The sequence below is a fragment of the Struthio camelus genome, chromosome 1 (genome assembly GCF_040807025.1).
Source record: "Struthio camelus isolate bStrCam1 chromosome 1, bStrCam1.hap1, whole genome shotgun sequence".
NCBI lineage: Eukaryota > Metazoa > Chordata > Aves > Struthioniformes > Struthionidae > Struthio > Struthio camelus.
The window spans coordinates 106,615,765-106,629,281 of NC_090942.1; the positions used below are offsets into that span (position 1 = coordinate 106,615,765).

The 13,517-nt window shown below is 46.3% G+C and overlaps 1 protein-coding gene across 5 annotated transcripts; it reads right to left on the minus strand.

Moving 5' to 3' along the window:
• Nucleotides 1-1,673: 1,673 nt before the first annotated feature.
• On the minus strand, nt 1,674-10,310 carry ACP6 (acid phosphatase 6, lysophosphatidic). Of its 5 annotated transcripts, none has more exons than XM_068910281.1 (10): nt 9,990-10,310; nt 8,106-8,234; nt 7,883-8,013; nt 7,144-7,223; nt 6,176-6,263; nt 4,444-4,576; nt 4,066-4,166; nt 2,546-2,641; nt 2,171-2,336; nt 1,674-1,846 (listed from the first exon to the last, which is right to left on the minus strand). In XM_068910281.1, the coding sequence occupies exons 1-10, from the start codon at nt 10,164-10,166 to the stop codon at nt 1,706-1,708; spliced, it is 1,242 nt and encodes a 413-aa protein (XP_068766382.1). In that variant the 5' UTR covers nt 10,167-10,310; the 3' UTR covers nt 1,674-1,705. The 5 variants fall into 5 exon arrangements, with proteins under 5 accessions (XP_068766382.1, XP_068766374.1, XP_068766372.1 ...); XM_068910273.1 differs by having other exon boundaries at nt 8,106-8,237; nt 9,990-10,224; XM_068910271.1 differs by having other exon boundaries at nt 9,825-10,194.
• Between the last annotated feature and the right edge of the window lie 3,207 nt (nt 10,311-13,517).

A 13,517-nucleotide genomic window follows, 5' to 3' on the forward strand; every position in this document is an offset into this window, starting at 1 on the left:
TTCCACTGTTTCTGAAATGTATGTTATCCTGCCTAGAGTGATTTGATTATTTTAACGGCGTGAATGCAATGCCCTTTAATAATCCTCTGTGTACTTGGAACAGCTTGTGCTGCTGAGATCTGGGGATCTTGGGTGTGTTGCAGTTTTTAACCGGGCTGCTGTTCCGTTTTGCTGGGATATGCTCTTGCTCTTGTTTTAGGAGAAGGTACGTGAAATCCTGTTTTGTCTACTGATATGGCCAAGGGCTTTGGTGACATTCCCTGATGTGCCCTTTCCCAAGCAGTCCACGTCTGCCAGGAGTAACTCACTATCATATACCTGTTTCCATCACTCTTCTCCAAATACTTTATAGCATGTTTAAGACAGAGATTAGAGCAGAACACACTGTTCTTAAGCAAGGGTAGGCCATTGATTTTTATTTAATGACATTATGTTTTTAGGCTGTATAAAGAACTTGATGGAAAATAATGTTTTGTTCGCTTTCTTGACAACTTCTAATAGCAGTTCACTGAGACCTCCATTTGCTATACTAAATACAACAATGTATTTAGTATTCAAATTGTTCTGTTCATTGTACAGGGTGTCAACACGTAGTTTAGGTGGGAGCAGTTTAATGAAAAAGTAGAGCTAAATCCAGCCCACAGTTCTCAGGGAGAAGTAAGGCTAGAGGTACTAGCATTAGTACCTCCAGTCACATAGCCATCAGTGACTTACATCAACCTCACTGCAGTCTGCTTTCTTTGAGTCACAGGGGGTAACCAAACCAAAACTGCAGGGTCATTTTACAAAGTGGTCCCCCTACTGTCATCTTTTCTTATCGCAGAGAAAGTGGCTCAGGACCCAAGTTTTACTCACTAGCAACACAATGATCCTTAGTACTGTCTTAAAGGAAAAAGTGTCATCATCTCAGCTCTAAGAACTAGAAGTACTTCTGCTGACTATGCTGGTATATTCCCAATACTACTTCAGCAAGTGCAAAATAGATACAGTGCTGCCGAAAGCTGAAGTCCATAGCAGCTGCCTGGACTTCCTCCGTTAAAGCACATTAAGCGGAGTTCACCAGGAGTGCATGTTCTTGCACTGTCGTGGTTTTGCATGTTCACAGCAGAATTTCTGTATTTATAGGAGTGCAGGGAGAGACGTGGAGTCTTTCTGTCCCCTTGGAGAGGTTTTGTATGCACAGAAGTGCCTTCAAGTAGACGGGGTAGCTAAATGCAAGCAATTTGGGAGGATAATCTCTCTGCAGAGCAACTCTAGAACATGAAGAAAGGAAAAGGGGCAGTGGTTTCTGCAGCATTCTGGGTATGAAAACAGTGGTGATGTCAAAGCCCTTAAGTCTGGTAGCACAGAGCAAGCTGAGCTTCATCCCACAGTCCCAGTGTAGGAGGAAGAGCTGTGTTTTCTCTTATCCCTGAAACAGCAGGGCAATTCAAACAGGTCTATTCTCTCTTTCGCTGTTTTCAGCCTTTCCATTCCTTTCTATGGCTACCCCAGAAGTGAACTCCAGCCATTCTGTTAGTGGCTTCTTTCATCTTGCTGCTAACAGTGAAGAGAGACACTGTGCCACCCTGTGTCTGGTAGGAATAAGTCTCCCCATCTAAAACAGCTTTAGAATGGGGAAGGCTGGGAAGAATTTATTTAAAAAAAAAAAAAAAAAGAAAAATAGCCAAAGGTTGTGACAATAAGTTTAATTTAAGATAACTACTTATGAGTCAGTTTGCTGATTCTGCTCCATTTGGGAGCACAGGTTATTGTATTCCTCTGGACTGACAGAGTACTGTGAAAGAACGTGTAGAAACTCTTCAAGTGGACAGAGAGCTGCCCTACATCCTTTCACCACTTGCTCCTGCAAAGGCAAAGAGACAAAAACCACAGATCTTGCACATACATAGCCCTTTTTTTGTTGTTACTGATGCATTCTGCAGCAGGGAAATATGTTAAGTCAAGGCAAACACAGAGGCAGATGTTAAAAGACTTTGCCTAAAACTCACACTAGGTCAACTGCCAGCTCAAGAGAAAAGGTATCTTGGCTAGCGAGCACATGCTCTAGCTGTATTACCGTGTTTTTTGGCTTGATGGCCAAATAAAACAAAGTCTTGTGTCACAGCTTTATGCAAATACATGCAAAACCAAATGACCGTAATATGCATGAACTTCCCTGCAGTCTTACCTCTCCATGGTAAGACATTCGAACAAACCACTCTTTGGATTGTTGGTGCTGATACAGTTCCAGGGTCACATCTGCAGCGTAAGGTGGCCACTTGTGATCAAAGATGCCCAGGGCCACCAGAAGAGGAATAAGGGTAACGTCATGAGAAGCATAGAGAATGAGCTTTCTGATTTAAAAAAAAAAAAAAAGAAAGAAAAAAAAAACCCTTAAAATGTTAGCTCTGTTCCCCATGGATAGCCAGTATCACTTATGCTTTTTCTAGCAGATAAGCACTCATTCTTTTTACCCACACATTCAACATCCTTCTGAACTAGCTCTTCATACTGACAGAAAGTCAGAATTTATAACAATTAGAAGAAGAGATCTGCCCTGTACCTGGCCTTTTCAGCTGGAGATGAGGGATCTGTTGCTTCTGTAATGTTCTTCTGTAAGGTACAGAAAAGGAGACCAACACTCATCTGAAGAACTTCTCTATAAAAGAGGTAGAAATAAATCTACTAGCTTTTTTTTTTTTTTTAAACCTTCAAATTAGGTAGTTTCAAATGAACACCTGGGAACCTGATTTTCTCTTACAAGGTGATAAAGTCTGCTGAATGCAGGTAAGGACCATTAAATGTGATTCCTACAGTTACTTTTTTTTTTTCAACAATTGCTTAGTCACCACAAAGATTCTTATGTGATTGCAAATTGTGAGGGGAGAGGTGTTAAGAAAGCAGTCCCATGAGATGTGGCCCACATAAAGGAAAAACCAGAGCGTGCTTGATGTTCTATATCCTTGTATTATTTTGTATCTGTAGTTGTGATTTTGGGTGCATGGATTTCAGCTAGGGAAGCTAGCCATAGCTGACTGCAAAAGACTGACTGAAGGTGTTTTTTGTTTGTTGGGTTGATTTTTTTTTTTGATAGGGAGGGGAAACGTAAGGAGAAGAAGGCAACTCTGTTTAAAGATTTGTTTTTATCCCAGTACTGAACAAAGAGGAGATGTTTATACAATTTCTGGTGTGAAGAAATGTCTTCTTTTGAGTACATCAAAAACGAGTACATCAGTGGGAATGGAGGATGAACTTGACTGTGGCTCTCTCCTAGATGTCGTGAGACTGGGAGAAGTCTCTTAGTACCTGAAATATCTAATATAAGTTAAAGAAAAGGCTAAGAACAACCACCCTAATGGAAAAGGGGAACATCCTATGCCACCACCTGAGAAGAGCTGGTGAATATGGAATCTGTAAGTGAACCTGAAAGTAAAACTGCTACTAGGCTAGTAGCTTAGCCCTTTACAAATAACTGCAAAGCAGGTAACTTAAGTATGTAGCAGCTGATTCTTTTGCAAGCTATTTTTTTATGTGCGCAGGGCCTGGCATCATCTTTTCCACTAGCATCAACACTTCTCAGCCAAGCCATGCAGGTGCCATCCCTGGGATAAACTGTCATGTTGGAATTCACATTGTAGCTGTGTCTCCGCAGGGACAACCTTGCTCATGCAGCCTCAGCTTCAGGTTGCAACCTTCTCCTAGTCTCTTCTGCTTCTGGCTGTGATACAGGTTCACTCAAACAGCTGTGGCAACTGAGGAATTCACCGCTTGACACAGTGGTCTACTACTGCTCCTTGGTGGAGATTACTCCCTCCAGAACTGTCAGCAAAGCAGGAAGTGAGCCCATGTCTTGGCCTCCTCAGTGTGGACTCCTGCTGGAGTCACGCTCGTGACCCAAGGCACTGGACTTTGGTCTGAGACGGCTGAGGCACAAACTTTCTGAGGGGGCAGTAACCTCTGGTGCGGGAATGCAACCGATTGCAAGGACTTCTTATATCTGCCACAGTAAGCTGGTATAGCTCATCCACCCTGTGTAAGCCCAAGACAGCTCCCAAAGCTGGAGGCAAGGATACAGGCTCTCACCTTGAACTTTCCTCCAGAAGGAAAAGCAGTGAGTCAACAGAACGACGTTCAATTGTCTGCCGGAAGTCCTTCAGCACAGGGCAGCTTGGCAAATTGTGCACCTGAAAGAAGAGGAGACAATGTAACAACAGGTTTGCCACTGTCTGAGCAAAGCCTGAAGACACTGTGGATGACTGTCCACAGAAGGCAGCTGTTCATGTCACAGCATTCATACTACAGTACGCAGTACGGTATTCATATGGGGAGTCCTTGTAGGGTTATTAAGCATACAGATTTGCTCCATGTAACAAAATGATGGATGTTTGTTCTTGAGGCTACACTTCTATGTGAATGCATGATTTCTTTCTGAAACATTGCAGCAGATATACCTTAACTCACCTGCTCAGCGAGAATGTTATCGAGGAGAAGAAAAAAATCTACAGACTTATCACCCTCAATACCCATCTTCTCCTTAATTGCTTTCAAGTCATCAGAGATACCTGGCTGTAGCTGAGCATCCTTCAACTTCTCCCTGTCAGAGGATTAAGAAGAAAATAAAAAAGCAACTTTCACTTTGTGCTCCCGTCCCAGTGGAGTAGCCTCCCATCAGTGAGCGGCAGAAGAGAATAGAAATACACAGGGTAATGAGGAATTCCTGGTGTGGCAGAAAGGGCAGATACTGTGTCTCGATGCCAAGGATCAGAGCCTGCTATTAGCTCTCACAGAGGTGGAAGAAAAAACCGAGATGAGATGAAGAGGTTCCTGTAACCTAGGGCTGTGTATCAGTTAACAGATCTGGTAATACTGGAACATGGCAAATCTCTCCAGGGAGTAGCCTTTGCCGTTAACACCCTCACAAGAGAGGAGTTAAAAGCTTTGAACTGACTTCTGTATGGTGTGGGAAAAGGGAAACACCTAGAGATCCACTTGTAACTGAAATTCACCACTCACTCTGTTAAAAGCCATCCGCCCCCTTTACACTGTTTTAAACTTCATTTAATAACATTCAGCTGCTGTTTAGCTGAAAATACCAGTGCTGGCCATGCACTTCAAATACATTGCATGGGTTTTGTTTTCTCTGCCCCGCTTTGTTAGAGAAGGGGAAGGAAGAATTTGATTTAGGAGTTGTTTTTTTTTTTTCTTTTAGGAGCAGCTCTAGCTTCTGTTCAAAATTGAAGATGCTGGAAGTTCTGGCATAGGTAGCCTTAAGCTGGGACAGTGCTTTTTACTGCACATTAAAAATACACCTTGATACGGTCATGAAATATGCACAGTTGGTGGGCTTAGGGTGTGTATGAGGAAGAACCTGCAGTTTACTCTCTTTTTGCACAGTTTGTTACTAGTGGAGTCTGAATATATTTTGGCCTTCCTGAGCTGCTTTTACAAGCCTTCATCTCACCACCATCAAGAACAATCCTTAGTCTGCAGAGCTGAGCATTAAATAATGAGTTTTTGCAAATGAATTCTTGAGGAACTTTGGACAAAAATATGCTAGTGTATAATCCAATCAAATCGTAATACACTTGCCTCTGCTGTCTAATTTCCACCCTCTGCTCCCCATGCCTAACCTGGCTTAGGCTTAGGCTTGCTTTATTGAATACTTGGCTCCGCAAACATGAGTGTTCTTTTTAGGTAGGATGTTTCTTATTTTACTTGAATAGTCTTTGTTGGGACTTTTAAATGTGTCAAGGCTGAATATATTGCAGTTGTTTGAAGGTGTAAATGTGACAGAAATGTTGTAGTAACCCCCAAACCTGAAGACGAGTTTAAAAAGGAGACCCAAATACGTTCACACGTGAAAGGCATGTTAAGAGATGTAGGTGACATTAATTCTGCCCTGAGACAACGCCACAAAACAGCTCTACAGTAGCTAGTAATGGGCATTTGCTAGACAGACCAAATTAAATTGGTCTTTCAAGAAAAATTCTCTCTCTCTGGCTGCATGGTGCCACTGCATGGTATTTTGACTCCTCTCACCTGGTATTTTATACAACAACTAGCTAACCATTCCCAGAGAACAGTAACTGCCAGAGGAAAAAATTGGGAAATGGGAAAAACGTGCTGTTTCAAATTACTACTGCTGAAGTGAAACAGCAGTGAAATCATATGGGGAGGCATGGCTGGCAATTACCTGCTCAAGCATTTCAGGCGCTGGCAGTTCTGGTAATTGGGGTAAAGGATTTCAGAGCTTGCTTCATCAGTGACAATGACGACAGGTCCTGTGGAATGAGAAGGAAGGAAGCTTCTAGATTCCTAGTACAACTGCACGTCTTTAGGTGCTTTAATCACTCCCACAGTCTTGGGACCAAATTTTGAATTTCTTGTGCACAGCAACTCCCCCTGAAGCTCTGTTGCACAAGATGAAACAGCCTGATCGGTGGCTTTGAGCTCAAGTCCGCTGTCGTCAACTAGCAATTCCCACTGAGCTATCACCTTCAACGCAATCCACTGTACTTGTTTCTGTATACATAGCACTTATTTCCAGGGGGCTATTATGTGCCATGTAACTCCTCCTAGTTGTGTGTTCATTTTTTCTAGTGGTAAAAATTAGTTTCTGTGCCAGGAGGAGTCGTGACCTCCGGCAAGTCACTTTTGCTATTTATTCCTGGAACTGAATACATGGGAAACAGAGGTGAGGTATTCATACAGCAGTTATAGGATGTATGAGTATTTGTCAACTATAGGATATAGCTGAAAGTTTCTCCAGGTGCCAAACTTGTGAAGGATCTTGGGAATCCTACAGATGAGATACTTAGGTTTCTCTAGAAGCTTTTTCCAGATGCAACAGTGCATCTTGAGAACAGTGAACCTGCAACTCTTTGCTGAAGCTGGTAAATGCTAACCTCCTCAGTTGATCTGAAATTGCAGCACTGATGGCAAGAGATCCAAGCTGGGCGCCAGCAGAAAGCTACACAAAGAGAAGGAGCAAGTGACAAGCTGATAAGGAACACATGGAACAGAAGATCACGGGGAACAGGGGCAGGAGCCAAGAACAAAGGGAAAGGCAACAACCAGGAGCCGAAGGGAACTGGGATGCGAGATATGTGTATCTAAGGAAGACTGAGAAAGCAAAGGCAGTGGTCGGAAGTCTCCCCTAACCTTCTTTCTGCTGTTGGTACAGCCCAGCTAGCAGGCAGCGCGTGGACTCCAGATTCCGGAAAATATTAGTGGAACGGACACTGAAAGAGAGAAAGCAGCTCGTGAGGTAGCATTTTCTCCTTCCTGTCAGCAGGGCTGCAGCTGGTGAGGACTTGCTGGAACTTGGTGTTCTGCTTTCTCCATGGCTTCCGAAACCTCTGGTAGGATTCATCTCACCTCGCTATGGGTATCTTAAAAAATACAGACACTTTCGTCTGAACTGCCATTTAGCTTCCCTTCAGAGAAAGAGGAGATGACAAATGGGCACTTCTCAGGTGTGATTTATCTCTTCCTAAGACAGCCATTCCCGGTACTACTGATGTGAGCAGCAGGGGTGTTCTTCATCTCACCGAACTTCAGCCGTTTACTCTACAGTGAGTTAAACTGTACTCAAGAAATGCCTTTTTCTCTTCCCTCACCATAAAGGTAGTTTACCTAACACCACTGTCAACAGCTAAACCTAGGTGAGCTTAATCCACCTCTCAGGTGCCTCTCAGCACTGCTGGGAAATTGGACGCTTTGTGCAATGAGCAAATTCTCATAACGGGTTCTGCAGACTAAGGCAGAAGCGAGGGCAAAGGGGACAGCCGGTTGGCTGTGGTAAGCTAGGGCAGGCTGGTCAGGAAGTTTCTCTAGCACAGGGGTACTTGTTAGGAGGGAGGAAGCAGGGAAAGGTCCAGAAAGAAACCGAGAGACTCACAAGACCTCTGTAGGCTTAAATGTCGGTGAGAGAAAGTTGGCTTCTTCCACATAGCTTCTCCTCAGCCTTTGCCCCAGGGCAAACATCTGCTGCATCCCTACTGTTGTCAGCTGTCCTGCAATTGCACCACCCTGAATAGAGAGAAGGGAAAAGTCTTGTTTGAAACATGGAAATAAGCAAGTGTCTGGACAGAATATGAAAGCACCAGGAAAGAGAGCCTCACCTTGAATGTGGTTTTTTTGTACTGCTCATCATAGGGTGAGGGAGGTCGTGGTCTTCCATTTAGGTCAGTCACTGTGTACTCAAGCTTAGTCTGAGTAGGTACGTCTAAAAGAGTGGGATGCCATTCCACCTGCTCCAAAACAAACAAATAATGCTTCAGTAGAATACGAGGACCTTCAAGCATACGAGGACCAGCATTAGACCAATGCTGGACTGTTATGGTGTGCTGCTTTGGAGATAACAATATGGAGCCAAACGGAACCACTCTCTTGTAACCATATAGCACGTACAGAAATGACAGCAGTGCAGCATCTTGGACGTGCTGATCTGCTCTGCACTGAGCATAGATACTCCTAGTGCTGAGATACAGTGTTTGCCTTCCTCCCCTTACAACTGAAGACGCTGTAGGCAATCGCTATTACTACTACTTATTACACGTTGAAAGGTTTCTTTAAGCTAATTACTAGTACCAATATCTGCCAAGGCAAGAGGTTGCCTTATTGCAGGAGTTGGATCAATTGCAGTAACACGAAGGCAAGTAAGTGCGTGTTTGCTGAATATCTGTTACAACGTGTACTGGCTGCTGGGGAACAGCTTAGTGCTAGGCATTAAGGCGCAGAGCTCTTTGAAGTGGCAGGCTTTGTGTCTGCAGTTGCAATCTGTGTTATTGCTGCAGCTAATAGCTATGCCCTGTGACTCCACTCCATGCTCTCTTAATCTGAAGGCTCCCTACAGCCTGGTTCCCACAACTATGATTGTCCCTGTGCTGTCTTTGAGCACGTCCAATAACATGTAGTGTGACAAAGCTATATCAGTTCAATTTTAACTTCTAAATTCTCATGTTTCCCCTAAATTTACTATTGACAGTCCCTTTGGAAAAGAAAAATAAAAAAAAAATTAGACTGATACAAGTGAAACAGCATCTCAAAAATCTGCATTGTGGCACTTCAGCCAAACACCATTTTCCTCTGAGCTTCAAACACAACTCAACAGAAACCTAAAGCCAATGCTAGCGCAACTTATTTCACCACAAAGAAAGTGTGAATCCTGTCAGCTCATGGATCAGGACAGCACCAAGAGCCAGCAGATACTCAGCTCATTGGAAATATTGTAATTAATAATGTTTTTAGCTTTCACTGCATCTTTTCTGTATTGTTATGGTCCTGCACTTCAATACCACCACTGCATGCATAAAGAGTATAACAGTAACATTTTTTTGAAACTATTGAGTGTTTTAATTCTAGATGAGGTATGGGAAAGATCCAGGATGGCAGCAGTCTATGACGGTGTGAAACGGAACTCGTTCTGTCCACCTGTTTGGTATTTTTTAGATATAATTCGGCATTACCAGCGCAGTTGGAGAGTCTAGGTATGCCTTCTGTTACACGCCCGTGATGGCCGCGGGTACAGTGCAGTGCAGGTAATCAACATCCGCTGTTAGTGGCCAGATCAAAACTTGGTTAATCCAGAACGTCCCCAATCCGGCGGGGAATTTCTGCTAGAAAAGCTTTTGAAACAGCCTTGAGATGGTGCCGCCTGCTCGGGAGAAAGCTAGCAGGGGTTTCAGGGCTGCCCTCGACACTCTGCGTGCCCAGACAACCCGAGCACTACATGTGCTCACAAATGACGATATATATATATATATTTATATATATATATATATATATTTTTTTTTTTTTATATACACACACAGACATATATACACAGACCTAAGCATTACCCGATGGGCAGGGAACAGTGCCCCCCGGCTGCCGCTCGCTAAGCGAAGCAAGCCGCCCTGGTAAGCAGGCGGCCGCCCCAGACACAGCGGCGGGGTTTCACTGCGGCAGCGCCGGGTTTGACGTGCGGGAGGAACCGTTACCGCCGCCCCGGCCCCGGCCCTCACCGGTGGCGCCCCCGGGACGGCCCGCAGCGGGGTGCGCGCCCCATGCCGGAACACCACCTGCACCAGCTTCAGCTCCAGCTCCCGCCGCTCCCCGCCTGCCGCCGCCGCCGCCGCCCGCCGCCGCTGCGCCCACACGGCCAGGCCGCCCAGCACGACCAAGCGGGCTCTCAACCCCATGGCGGCGGCCGCGGCGGCGCTGGCGGGGCCGGGCCGGCACGCACCGGCAGCCCAGCGCCGGACCGGCTGGGGGCGCGCAGCCCGACGGGAAACGGAGTCCCCCGCCGGCTCCGGTTAGCGGAGCGGGACGGGCGCCGGGACTACAGCTCCCAGGGGGCACCGCGAGGCGGGCCGGCCTCCCTGGGCCGCGGCTTTACGCATGCGCGGGAGCAGCGGGCGGGAGGTCAGCCGCGGGCGCGCGGGGGCGGCGGCCGTTGGCCGTTGGCGGTAGCGGCAGCGGCAGCGGCGCGGGCGCAGCGCCCCGGCGGGGGTCGAGGCGTCGCGGCTGCGGCTGGGACGGGCCCAGCGGGCTGCCGCCTACCTCCAGCTCCTCTTCCAGGGCGGCCTTGCGGGGGGCGAGGGATGCCGGCCCTTCCCTGCGCGCCGTGTTGCGGCATCGGCTCTGGAAGCTTCAGCTCGCTGCCTTGCCCGCCGCGGAAACGCTGGCGGCAGGGGCGTTTTGTTGCCGCGCCGCTGGTAGTGGAACGAGGCGCGGTGCTGTCGGCTGCGCGACAGTGCTGCCTGCTGCTGCCTCGCGTCTCGTTTTTTTGTGTAAAAACGTTCAGATCAGTGCTTACTGTGAACTAATCCACACAGTGAAAATTTGCAGAGTCCCAGGAAGGAGAAGTCTTCCTTTGTGTGTGTGTGTGTGTGTGTGTTTTTAATTATTTGTTGTTTGGGTTTTTTTTCCTTCCAACTTCCTTTTTCTTCTGACCGCACACTTGGCCGTGGGTACGATGCGTTTAGATAGAAGAGTCTGCAGTGGTGCTTATCAGCACATTGAATTCGGTATAACAATAGGTTGGTTAGCAAATGTTAGAGGAAATAATTCATGATGAAGGAAGAGGTGTCTGTAAATTCCTCTCAGTTTGACTGCTAGTACTCTCCTTTGAACAGCAGTCCTTTTGGAAGGAAATTTTGGGAAAGGAAGGACATTGTATTCAGCTCAAATCTCTTAGGGGCCAGTCAACCTTATACAATGCTTTGAGCTTTAATCAGCCCATATAGACATAACATGAGCAGCAGGAGACGTTTCCCTCTGTAGTTTCCTCCAGTTCATATTTTAATGGGAACATTTCACTGGGAGAATGGCTCTGCTCTTTCCCGCTGTAGCTTATTTCTTTCCCTATCTGTGCTCAGTCAATCCGTTTACATTACCAACAAGGGTATGCTCTTTGTGCTAAATGAAGTAGTTGCAGGGGTTTTTATTATTTTAAATGAGGTCTTTTCCCACTGCAGGTTTGCTTAAGCAAGTTGTTTGTTTGCTTTTTAAATTAGCTGCCCAGCTGTGGACACTGAGAAGGCTGTTGTGGGCCTTGACCTATCCTTCCCACTACAGCTTTGAGAGCTGACACAAGCTGGCAGCACCAGAGAGAGAAGGTGCTGCACTGTGCAGCAGCGAGGCGGGGAGAGCATGATGCTTCAGCCTGTATCAGGGCGGAAGGAGGACATGACTCTGTCACGTAAGCTGGAGCTGAGCACACAGCCTGATGTTGTCTGCGGGACACTGGAGCTGCCTCTTGGCGTCCACTGGCAGTCCTAGGCAAAGCCGCTTGAGGGTGGATTCGAACCCAGACCCTCGAGGTGCACGTTCTACTCCTCATCTTCAAGCTATTCCTTCTCTTTTTCAGTGATTTGCAGTACTGGGGTGAGTGTGTACAGATTAACTTTTCAGTGCTATTTAGTATCTTTTTAGTGTAGGGGCTAACAACTTTGATATGTGAGAAAGCTAAACGGCTCTGCCTTCCTATAGCCTTCCTTGAACTTTAGCAAGCATTCAACAGGATACTGTCTCCTTGATGCCTATGATCCTCTTGTTCAAGACTTGGTGGTGATGTCATTCTGGCATAACTAAAATTTTTACCAGGGAATAAACACTTTGCCTATTCTTTAGACCAGTTCTCCCCCAGCTTAGATTTATTAGGGATTCCTGTGTCCCTCCTTGTCTGTGCATCCTGCGTCCTCATTTATACTGTAAGCTGCAGGATTCCTTTTCCTCTAGGCTTCGATCTCTACTTATGCCCAATTCCTGTTTCTTTCCCCACTCTTCCTACTCTGAGTGGCCCCCTTCTCCTGGCTACCTTTGTCTTTCCTGTCTATTCCCCTGCCCCCCCCCCCCCGCCCTCCAACTTTGTTTCTCTTCACTCCTTGAAGGTGCTGTCAAACGCTGCAAGGAGATCAGGTGAAGTCTTACAGAAATTTGGGATGTTCATGGAAACTATCTATCAAACTATGGAAAATTGCAAGCCTGATTAAAACTGTATTCACTGTCCCCCTCTTTCTGATTTTCTCCTTTTGAAAGAGGCTCTGTCTATTAAGAGCTGGAGTACTCCCTGAAATGTTGGAATTGATGGGATGTGGTCTTTGAAAGCTATCACAACAGAAAAATGCCATGGAGACTAGGCCAAGGAGTGTGTTTTCAGTAAAGCAGGTCTTCAGGAAAACTGCCAAGTAGAGATTGCTTCAGTAAGATGTTTGTGTCTTTGGAGCTTCATAAAGTGCCTACTTTTTGTTACAAGGATAAAAGATTTCCTTCTGTGCTTCGTTACTACCCTAGTCCAGAGCATTCCTTCCTTTGGGAAGAGTCTTGCCTCTGTTTCTAAGACTCTCTATTTCCGCTTGGTCTGAAGTGTGTGGTCTGCTGCCTGCCTGCACTCTGAGCTTTCTGGTGTTTATATGCTTCTCCTTTGTACTATTGCCAAAGGTACACCCTGCAGAGAGTCAACATCAGAAGGCCTTGCCCAGCACTTAAAATTCGGGCTGACTTCATGGTTGCTGACCTAGTGCCGGCAGCCCCCTACACCAGCAGACCCTTTGCTTGGCCCAGTTGAATTCAGAAGCTCAGCATCCAAAGTGGTTGCTGTCAGGCCTGCTTGCACTGCTTGTGTTGTTTGGGGCCAGCTGGACCTGTGGGAGTGAGAGGATATAGAGTATCCCCAGCCCCAATGTGCCCTCCTGCCCCAGCTCCCTTTCCTTGGCTCCCAGCTGTCCTGCTTTCCATTTTCCCCAATGCTAGTGATTAAAGAAAACCTGGGAAGAGAGACAAGGCTGTTTCCCATGAGGGTGCCTCAGAAAGAAGAAGCAGCCCAGTGAAGATATGCGTGGTACAGGTGCCAAGCTAATAGGCTGGGAAAGGATAAACTCGTCATAGGCTTAATGAGAGTGCTTCTAAATGTCCATATGGCAGACACAGAGTTTCCTGCTCTCATGTTCTCATGGTCACCTGCTGGAAACTCGTACACAAACCCTATCACCAGAGTGTCTCGGTGCTTGTCAAACTTTAAAGACAAGAATTCTCAAACCATCCTGGAG